The sequence below is a fragment of the Leptosomus discolor genome, chromosome 1 (assembly GCF_034619465.1).
Source record: "Leptosomus discolor isolate bLepDis1 chromosome 1, bLepDis1.hap2, whole genome shotgun sequence".
Classification (NCBI taxonomy): domain Eukaryota; kingdom Metazoa; phylum Chordata; class Aves; order Leptosomiformes; family Leptosomidae; genus Leptosomus; species Leptosomus discolor.
This window is the reverse complement of record NC_141391.1, coordinates 31,139,366-31,150,641: the sequence shown is the minus strand read 5'-3', so window position 1 is coordinate 31,150,641 and position 11,276 is coordinate 31,139,366. Positions and strand designations below refer to the sequence as shown.

Genomic DNA, 11,276 nt, shown 5'->3' with positions numbered 1-11,276 from the left:
CACAGTTTTACTAGAATCATAATAAGAAATGTGTGAATCCCACTACAGTCTGCAACCCAAACACTTCATTTGGAGTTTATGTACTTTGATTTGCTTCAGAAATCGCATTTGTTTTGTATTCACTTTACTGTAATTGGTTTAATTCTAATTAGGAAAAATAGACTGTACTCCTGTTTTAAAATAAGTTAATGAATATAAGCCTGAAAAAATTAATAAAGTATGGAAATCTTAAGAATACTAGTGAATTTTTGTTGTACACCATAGTTGTACTTGTGGGTTTTTAAAAAAAAAATAAATCCAAGGCTTTGACAGCAATCTCACTAAAACTAGTTGCTTTACAGATGAATGATAAATGTGTGCATGTAGTAAAGCATCCTTACATACAAGTATTTTAGCTTTCTCTAAGAAGTCATAAACATCTGAAAATAAACATACTTGTTTGCAGCAGTGATCTAAATGTGGCTATGTGACTGCGGACAGCAGAGCAGACTTTTAAGATCTGTGACTCAGGGGCACTGGGGATTTGAATCTCAGTGGCTTAAAACCCAGAAAATGCCCAAAGACTGGACAATCTCTTACATTAAACATAACTGTAACGCATAGTGTTAAAAGCACTATTTTAGTTAGGACCTGGATGAACGTCAGATTGAGAGATGGTCATCAAGGATTTGTAATTTTTGTCCTGCTCTACATCTGTATAGTTATTTATTTTTATATATAGGTCTATGGTTCTTCCCATGTCATGGGACAGACATATCGACGGCCTCCAGCATGTCGAGTACCTGGAATGTCAGAAATAGCTGGACTATCATCTCTGGAGTGACTGAAGGACCCTGGAGGGTCTCTTAACACCGAGGTTGCAAGTGCTTATCTTGTGAGGGAGCTGCACTGCCAGCCTCACCGCCATGCCCCCTCTCCCTCCGCCACCTGCCATCTGCAGCTGAGGCAGCCGGACGCCATTGCTCCTTCCCTTGCTGCCTCCTCAGCCTTGATTCACTTCGGCTGTAAGGTAAAACCGAGGCTGCGAGGGCGAGAGGCCCCGCCAGGCACGGGCCTGCTGCCCTGTCAGCCGTCGGCGGCGAGGCGAGGCGCCGCCGCCGCCGCCGCCCCACCCCGCCGCTGCCGCCGCCGCCTCAGGGAATGGAGCCCCGCCCGCCCGCGAGCCACCGCCCTCGAGCCGCGGGCCGCGCCCTCGCTCCAGTTGCCGGGACGCGCGAAGCGGAGCTGGCTCCTATTGGCCATCGCGGAGAAAGAAGCGCGTTAATTGGCTGAGCGGCTGGTGCGGTTAGCTTCTCCTTCCGGGTTCCGAGACGCACCAAGATGGGGGTGCGGTCGTCACTCCTCGCCGGCGGGTGGGGTGGGTGAGGCGGTGGCGGCAGACCGGCCCGGAAGTGACGGTGAGCGGCTGGCGGTGACGCAGTTTTCCCGCGGTTTGGGCGGCGGGGAGGGGTCGCGGAGCGGTAGCCGGTGGCCCGTCGTTACTGCCGCTCGAACGGCGGGGCCCAGCGGCCGCCCGTGCGCGGGCCGCCATGCCGCCCAAACCCCCTCGCAGGGCGGGCGCCGCCGCCAGGAGCCATCGCGCCAGCCCCGAGGGCAGCTCCGCGCCGCCGCCCGCCACCCCCCGGTAAGCGCCGCCTGGGCTGGGGTCGTCTTGCGCGGGCGGGCCGGGAGCCGCGGCGGCGGGAGGGAAGCGGCCGGGCTGCCCTGCGGCTGGAGGTGGCGAGCCTGGGCTGCGCTGCCCTGCCCTGCCGGGGCTCCCTGCGCCCAGCGGTCCGGGTTGTGCCTCTTCCCGGGCTCCTCTGGCCGGTGGGGCGGTGTCTCCCCGGGGCGCCCTCCAGCAACTGGTGTGCCCTCGTAGCTCCGTGCCCCAGTACGCAGCTGGTGTGGTGCGGGGAGTCCCCGCTGGTGATGCGTTTCGCTTTTCCTAGGCTCGAAATTGGGGAAGCTGACTTCGTCGTGCTCTGCGATGCCCTGAAAGTGTCGGAGAGCGTGAGGGAGAAAGCGTGGAAGACGTACGAGAGCTTAGCGGCTGTGGATGGAGCTCTAGTGAGTACCTGCTGCGTGTAACTCGGACCTCTGCGGTGGTGTCTGGCCTGTGCCCGAGGTGACATATTAAACTGTAACTTTGCTGCGCGGGGGGGGCTCCGGCAAGTGTCTTGCAGCCAAGGCTTCTGCGGTATGAGTTCTGACTTTCGACTTGTTTTTTCCAAGTGCATTTAGGCTGAAGCTGGATGTAGCCATGTGCATGCCTATATAAACTGGTTTCTCTATATCTCCTTTTTTTTTTTTTTTGATAATGTTTTCCAATAAAGATATGGACTCCAGAATTCTTTTAGATTACTAATAAATGATAGTAGAAAACAACACCGTGCGCTCAGCTAATTCTTCAAGCAACAAGTTATTTCAAATATGTCTGAGTCAGCTTTATACAGGTCATCTCTGTGTGTTTCTGTGTATTTCTTCCTGCTACATCCTTCTTTATGAGGCTGCAGAAAGGGTCTGCAGAAGACTATTACAAAGAAAGGCATGTTTGTATGTTAAACTTTCTTCTTCTACTGCATAATGTTAATCTGTATGTACTTATCGTTGAGGTATTTCCGTTCGAAGTTAGTCATTGGGCATGTGTAAACAGATTAAAATGTTATGCCCATTCCTGATTTTTTTTTTTCTTCTCCACTTCTCAGTGTATTGCTGTCTCAACAGGGTTGACTCTGAGAACAGCTACAATACAGTTAAATCATGTCCGAAACTTTGCTATACAGACCTGAATTAGATTTAAAAAAACTAACTGGGGTATTATTCCCCCTGTGTTGGCCAGTGTCTATGTATTTGTTGTGACTTCTGCTTACTCTTCTGCAACTTGAGCTGACCTGCCACAGCTGTACTGTCACTAGTAATACCTTGTTTTCTGTGGTTTTTAAACCGTAGTGTGGGTATACCAGCTCTTGATGCATTTGAGTTTCACAACACAGTACAGTAACAGCGTGGGAGAGAGACTGTACAGCTCTTCCTATGACAGGTACAATTTCTGGCCATGGATGTTCACAGGAAGCACTTACTTAAAAGCATAGTTGAGCACCTCTATGTGAACTAAACCAGGAGTAATCAGTTCTATTGAGTGAAAAAAAAAAAAGGCAGGTTTCAGTGTAGCTCTGCAAATTTCACTGTTTGTTACCTAGCAGTGGCCAGATGAGATACAGGGCGTTTGAAACCCATCCTTTCAGCATCTGAAGATGACCTCCTTTACCTGTTCAGAACAGGGCAATGACTAGATCTTTGTTATGACATATAGCTAATATTTATTGTCTTGCCTTAATTGCACTTTAATTGCCTATGCTAAGAGCCTTTCAATGTAGAGGAAAGTCTACATTACACTGTGGTTCAATCCAAGGCCTTTTCTTCAGACTTTCTGATACATCAGCAAGGTGTTGAAGTGAGGAAGCTGCCAAGCATGTGCCTCCACAGGGACCTGGTAGTCACTGGAGTTGCTGCTTCTAGCTGAGACCAGTGCAGGCTTCACTTGAGGGTGAAGTCAAACGAATTAACAGCCTGGCTAATTGCTGCTTCTCTTTCCAAGTCATTATCATAGGAGCCCAGCTTCCTGGGGTAACTCTCTGGTTCAGGTTGTAGGGACTCGGGAGGAGGCTGTATTTAAATGCCTCCTCTCTTCTCCCCTGTGGTAAAGCTGATGTGTTGGAGGGGCTGCCCCAGGGTTTGTCCTGCAAGCACCAGCTGTGGATTTTTAATCAATGTGGTTCAGTGCTAACCTGTTCAGTTTGAACTGGAAGAGAAACTGCTTGTGTAGCAGCTTCCTGTTCTCAAGCAAAAAGGGAACTAGCAGGACTCCAGTTGAGACAAATGTCTACCAGAACGCTTGTGTTTAACACTGTAGTTGGTTTGACTTGAGGAAGGTTATATCATCAGACCACTGATGGAAATGGAGGTAGTATCTAATGATCCCTCTCTCAAGCCATTTACAGAGCATAAAGATCCAAAACCTTACTTTCCCTGGAGTGCTGGCTGCCGCCTTTGTGGTTGATCGCAGAATTGTGTGTGCCAAGCCTCTAAGGATGTGGAGGGGACTTGTAGTGCTAACTGGGAAGCGCTGCGGCCCAGACTTCTGGTACTGTGGTAACTGGCAGAGATTCAGGCTGCAAATGTGGGCTTGGACCTCATCTGAACACCTGCTGTATCCTTGCTCAATGAGTATTTAGTGACTTAAAGTGAAAGCATCTATTAGTACTGTCCTTTTTGGGTCACTTAGGGTGCATGTAATCATGTGCAAAGAGGCTCTGCAAACAAGGTATATGCAGCTTAAAAGTATAAGGTGATTATTTTGCACACGTGCACACAAAAGATTGCTAGGCTGTGGTGACCTATCCACCTAGTTATATCTTCAGTGAGACACCTAAAGAGTCTGATGGCCAGACAGACATCAGTCAGGATGAGAAAGGTTGGTATCTGCTGAAGTCACTGGCACCATCAAAGTGGCTGACTCGCTGCTTTTCTCCTTCAGAATGTCCCACCTTTCCACGCTGATATTTTTTCTTTTGAATCTCTGAGCTACTAATGATCCTACTTCTCTCTGAAACTTCACCTTTCTTCTCTTACATAGCTCTATGCTGTAGCTTTTCTTACAGTGCTGTCAACTTACCTGTTTCTGCAGCAGTTTGAATCAAGGATATAGAGCTGCATCCTGACACAGCTGGGCCTTGAATCCTTGAAACAGCTGAACCCCAGTGAGAGGTGTGGAGGAGGAGAAAGCTGACAGAAGAGAGATGGGTACACAGTCTCTCTGGAAAATGAGGCTGACTTGTAGTTGGAAAAACTAGATCTGCAGGGAGAGATTGTTCAAAGCACTACAACTGCCTCTTAAATATGGTGGTGTTTTCCTTTGTAGCTAGAGAACAGTAAAGCTTTCCTCTGTGACAGCCAGAGTTTAATTACACTCTTCTGCAATAAAATTGTAACTTGAAATCTCTTAGACAAAACCCCAAACGCTGGTTCCAGATATGTTGTACTGAATCTGCACTGTTAGTGTGTGGTGTGAAAGAAAATATCCGATGCATGACCAGAAAGATGTTTTGTTTTTTCAATTCTTTTTATATCTGGTGAACGCCTGCACAAGTTTATTGTAAACATGGAAGTGCGTGTATAAATAACAGCTTTTGCATTAATGTCCTACAAAGACTTTTGTTCTTTCTATTGTTTATCTTGTTTACCAAACCAAGCTACCTAAGTAAATGAAATGTTTGTTTTAGAGTTTTTACTGTCTTAATTTCAAGACTCTTACATACTGACAGTTGTTGGCTTAAAAATTCGCTCCGATTCTTGCTTTTCTTGTACTCTTAATTTTTTGTAACTATCCTGGAATCTGTATTCTGAATCAGTAGTGCCTGGAAACTCTAGATGGAGTAAATAGATTGAATGGAATTACTAATGTACTTTGGTGACCAGCATGTGATTGTTGGTGTAAGAAAGACTAGGAGAGGTCCAGGAAGTCATAGTAATGCTTCTAGGAAAAAGTTCAGGGCATTTGTTATGTTCTGCTACTGTTTGTTTTGCTAAAGAACAAGAAAATGAGAACCTGAAGTAGATTATCGGGTGATGTAAGCAGGAAAACACAACTTGAGTAGATTGATGCTTAATATATTGGAAAGAACAAATGTGAGGAACAGATGACATGGTGACTAAATTGGAACCAAACTTCTGCAAAGAAAATTGAAGTGGTTTAGGAAATTGATAGAAATTGGAGTCTGACAAGGACCTTGAGGCATAGGGTCTGGTGTGCTTCAACCTCATCAGCCCAACTTGCTGTAGTATGTGTCAGTAGGAGCTTCATTTTTTGTTTGCTGTTCATAGCACTGTTTGGGAAATGTGACCCACTCTTCTGCTGCTGCTCAACTGTTCAGACTTATGAATTCCTGAGTAATTTTTATCAAGTGTCTTGTCTAACCCGCTATTAAAAAATTCTGATGATGAAAGATCTGCATAGTTAGTCCTTCCTAGTTTAACTTTCTTTGCCCATGAATTTTTTCCCCAAGTACTACACTAATCTCTTTCTGTGTTATAATTCAAGCCGGTGGTGATTATCCTGTACCCCGTGGATGTGACAATGTATTATTGCTGCCATATTTTTTTTTCCCCCAGAAAGTGTCTAGCATCTGAAGATGTTTCTGTCGTCTTTCCTTGTTTCTAATTGCTCATCTCCAACTCTGACTTACACTGGTATGCAGATGCTGCAGAGCACTCGATTTGCACAAGAGTTGAACTATGTTTGTAGTGAAGAAAACTTAAAAGATGAACTGTAGCTTAAGTGGAGGAATGAAATGAGTTCTTAAATATGTTGCTCTATATACACCAAAAAGGTAGTGATCAGGAAGTCAAATGCTCCCAAGCCATAGTACTTCACATTTAAATTAAATAGGTTCCTTTTGGTTGTAGTTGTTTTGAAAAAGAAAACATTGTAGTTGGTAAACTACCTCATCCTCATGTTAAAAGGCACGCAGAGGCTTCTTGCTTTTGGCAAAAGCATGAAATACATATAAGCTAATAAAGTCTTCTCTGTCTAGAGCTTTGTCTGTTATTTATAGAACTGCGGCTAAACTGAACCTGAATCCACTGAAGCTTTGGATGGATGAGCAAAATTACAGATATTTTAGGATCCTCTGTTATTAAACAAACAAAAAAAAAGAGCGACCGAAAGTCCCGAAGCAAACATACATCACTACAGTGTCTTGCTGGTGATATTCAGTATCTCAGTAGCAGATGCATTGCATGTAAGTGTTGTGCCCTTGCACTTAAAGCATAGCTAACTGGCATACAGTTTCTTTTTTTACTTGTCTTCTGCCCATCCTAGGCAAGGTTGATGTCCCATCCAGTCTTGCTACATGCAAGAAAGGTGAAATGGGAAGTTTTCATATCAGAAGAACTATTTTCATCAGTTCAGTACTTTCCATTGACTTCCATTACTTTTAGCTAGTATTATATTTGAAGTTGATTGTCTGTTGAGAACTAATAGTAATTTTCCATTCCAGACAATGTTCAATAGAAAATTTAAAACCGTTATTGCTGAAAAATGGAGGATCTAACTGTCTTTACACAGAACTTCTTATATGTGGTCAGTGGGTACAGTATTCGCTTTCAGAATTTTTTTTCTAGGAATTTTTTCCTAGAACTTTGAATTCTGATCAGTTTTCTATTATGAATGCTTTTTTTTTTTTTCTTTCTCCTGCCATTTCCCCCCTGTAATCATGAACATATCTGTGAATGTTTCTTGTGCCATCTAGCTAGTTCTCTATATTGATTAGGATGTGGTAGCTGAGGTTTAAGTAGGCCAACAAATTCCACATCTTCCCCTTAAAAAATCAGGGGTTTTTGATATTTACAATGTGATATCTTATATCCCATTTGATTCAAATACCCGCTGTGTTCACATATTTCTCATGTACATTTCTCTTGACCTTCTTTTACACAACATCATTTGAAGTTTCTATTCTTGGCTCACTTTTGTAGGCTGTCATCAAAACTGTTATCAGTGTTGGCAGAATAATAAACATCTCTTAACCGCAAACTAGAACTGAGACTTCCTGTGACTATCTCCTCCTTGTGACTGGTTTAGCACTGGAGAACCTCTTGAGGTAGAGAACAGAAGTTATTTCTGTTAGTGCCTTCACAGCTTTCAGCAACATCTAGAAAGAAGAGAGGCAAGCATCCCATGTCACAGTAGCTCAGTTTGATGAGCATTCTAAGGCTATGACTCCTTCAGGTTGTTTTCATTAGATTTAGGCAAGCTGATGATCTGCTAAAAATAGATTAAATAGTAGTAATATTAAGCCCAGAATAATAAATAAATAAATTTGAAAGAGTTTGTAAAGAGTTTTAGATCTTTTCCTACAGAAAACTGTATTGATTCAACAGAACTGACCTACCTTGCCCAAAGTTATCGCATTGGTTCCCAAGAATCCTAAATAAAAAAAAAATAAAAATCTGTGTAGACTACTAGGTGCTAAATAATCTTTGAGTTAGTGATTGGTAGGCTTTAATTAATGATGAGTTGAAATAAGGTTGCTGGAAGTCATCTTACTGGAACTGACTGACAGCCAAGGACGAACGTTGAGCCGTTGTTCTACCCATTTTCACTAGTTGTGGTGTATCGACAAGGATCTTGAGTCAGACTGTGGTCAAGAAGAAAACCCTCAGAAAATATTTTCTGGCTGTGAATTTGTCTTGTGTCCATTCCCATGCCCTCAAGTCCATCTGGGATGAATCCGTCTGGCTTTGACTGCAAACAGACTGTTAGTTCGTGTCATAGGATTGGCTCCCCTGGAGTTATAGCACTGGCAAAACACTTGAACAGAGTGATGCTGCTTCATTTTTGTTCTGCAGTCAGCTTTAACTCATTTGTGTAGGAAAGAACTTGAAAAATGTCTGTGAGCTTTGGGAGGGAAGGGGTATGAAGAGGAGAATACTCAGGCATCTGACTTGCCAGCAAGACCTCTCCTTATGTCTTCTCCCCTTCTCCTACCCCATCATATTTATATTTTATGTATTAAAATCAGTAAAATCTCCTTGCATGGGTACGGGTGGATAGTCTTATTTTCTGAGGAAACTGCAGTTTACCTGCATCTTTGGGTGTTTTAACCAGCAGTAGCTGGTGGGATAGGCCCAGACTGGTGTTCTTGCATGTTTTCCTCTCTTCCCTCGCGCAGCTGATGTTAAGAAGCAGGCATGCTCAGGTGCTGCTCACCTTTTCTTTGGTACTAGAAAAAAGTTCGTAATCTATTTGTTTATCCTGGGTTCTGTGTAATTTTTCTGTTAGGCCAGCAGTCATCCAACATCTTCTGTCTGGTTAAGGAGAAGGTGCCCAAAGCATCCTGTAATACCAGGGGTGGATAATGGGATAGTCCTGATATTAGAGTTTCACCACCGTTATGATTTGAATCTAGTGGATTGACAGACTGTGTCTGAGGCAGATGTCTTGTTTAATGGTAGAAATAAATGAATTGTTACCCCAAAGCATACTGGATAAGGAGTTTAAAGATTGTTCTTGCAAAATCAAACCTCACTCTTGCCGAATAAACCATTGCTATAACCCTCAAGCATTCATCCTCCCAGGTTAGAGCTAAGCTGCTGAGGAGAACTTGGCTCGTTTGGATAGGCAGCAAACCAGGAACAATTTCACCGCTTCCTAGCACTCAGTCCTCCTGCCCTACAAGATGTTGTATTTACTGAACAATGGCATAGTCCAAGTTTGCAGGAGCATGAAGTGAGGGGAACTTCTTTATTAAACAAGGTCAACTGACTCCAGTGGCAGTGGTGTCCTCAGTGAGTGAGTAGTCATCCTTCTTCTTGGTAGGTCACTAGCTAGCCTTAACTGTCAAGATTTTTTACAATGCATCACAGACCTATTAGTGCAGGAAAACAGATATCTCCATCCTACGGGATGTTTTTGGTTCTTATGTGCTTGGTAGCTTGTACCTCGCAGCAAAGGAATGTTGAGGCTGGCAGAGATGGTGGGAGCACATCTCTTAGCAAAGCCTTTCTTCTGTGCAAATCCCCCTTGAGAAATTTTTTTTGCCTTTAGGTTGCTGGTGGTATACAACAGTACATAAAATATCTAAAAAGTGAGCATTTCCAATAAACAGAGATAGTGACTATTTGATATTAATATCCATTCATTTATGTATTATCAAATGCATCTCAGTCTGTTAATAGCTTCTTTCAAAATAATTTTCTGTTGTACAAGGTGTCATGATTCATAGAAATGCTCGAATAGGAATGCAGGAAGAAAGTAGTAACTTAAATAATGGACAGTTACCATGTTGTTGAAGGTGGCTGGTTACTTTAGCATTCAAGCCTGTACTATAACTCTTACCAATTTCACAAACCAATAAAAGTTTTCATGGAGGAGGCCCCAGCCAGTCCTCATGGATGTATAAACACTGGTCTCAAGAAAGAAGCAGAGCAATTGGAAAAAAAAATAAAATTGTTGGCAGTGTTAGTGAAATTGTTGTAACGTTTATGGGCACAGCAAGCTATTTTTCATGGTTACACTGCTGAGTAAGCAAGGACACGAGTGGGTGCTGAGGATGCAGGGCCTTTCAGGGTAGTTTTGGAAGACCACGTAAGATGGAGGGATCCAGGTCTGGTTCCTGTTGACTTTTGGGAGTATTTCCTACAGTGAACTGGCCCCAGTGGTTTGCATTGGTGCTGTCTGGGAGGCAGCAAGGTGGAGTGATTGGGGAAAAGATAAAAAAGTAGGCCAGGGAGTGGGCTAAAACTAAGCAGCATAGAAGAGCAGGAATTTGGTATTTCTGCTCCTGGGGATCTGTTTCACCTCCATCCTCTAACAGATGTCACATCTGCCTAGAGCTGCTGAGAGATGTGCTGAAATGCAGTTCCTTTGCTGAAGCGGCTGTGGGCCTGGGTGATGTGGGAGATTTATTTACAAGTATGCCAAACGTCCGAAGAGCATTTTGTGAGTTTGCTGATTTAGGATTCTTGCAAGGCTGCACCCACACCTAGTTCAGTCTTCAAAATAGCTTTGTTTCTAAAGCCTGTGGTATACCTGCTTAAGTTTTTCTTTCCATACTTCTCCAAAACATTGCTCTTTAGACGTTTTCTGTTGAGATGCTGTTTTGGTGGAAGGATACTGGAATTGTAACTGATGCCTGGCAGCTCCAGGTGACTAGCTTGTGAACTGTCAAGATTGAACTCCATGTGGATGGCATGTCTGTCATTGTGCCATGGCTTTTCTTTGGTGAAGGATGATCAGGTACAGCTTGTACCTTACTTCTAAGCAGCAGAAGACAGACCTTAAGTGTAGACGTATGGTCAGAAAATGCCTGAAGGTGCTTGTTACTATCACGCTTTGCTAAGCAAAGAGATGGGTTTGTGGTTCAGCCGTGATAAGTGGTTGAGACCTAGGTGGAGAATAAAGCTCATGAGTACTTATTGCCTGTCCCTGTAACGACTTTATATTTATTTCTTATGGCTTCTCTCCTTATTCCTTAACTTTCAGTGTCTTGTTGGGGTCAAATATAGTAACTTAAAAGCAATTATCAAGGATTCTGCTTTGCGTAAATCTTCTATGGAACCAAACCTTCTATTTCAAAGCTTTGCTAAATTGTATTGGTAAAATTGATCTTGTACTCTAGGAATAAGACTTGAAGTGCTTGGTCTTTGTCTTGGTTTGAAAAGACAGGTGTCTGTGGAGGAAGGCAGGAGCCTCCCTTGAAATGGAGAGTGCAACCCCCTTCCCTCCAAACTATTAT

At 43.6% G+C, this 11,276-nt stretch overlaps 1 protein-coding gene across 1 annotated transcript in view; it reads left to right on the top strand.

The window, feature by feature from the left end:
• The first annotated feature begins 1,529 nt into the window (after positions 1–1,529).
• The window catches only part of RB1 (RB transcriptional corepressor 1), an 84,220-nt gene continuing 74,473 nt past the window's right edge, over positions 1,530–11,276 (top strand). The window contains exons 1-2 of the mRNA XM_086476511.1: positions 1,530–1,624; positions 1,929–2,046. Of these exons, the coding sequence (XP_086332637.1) occupies positions 1,530–1,624; positions 1,929–2,046 (213 nt within the window). The remainder of the gene's footprint in view (positions 1,625–1,928; positions 2,047–11,276) is intronic.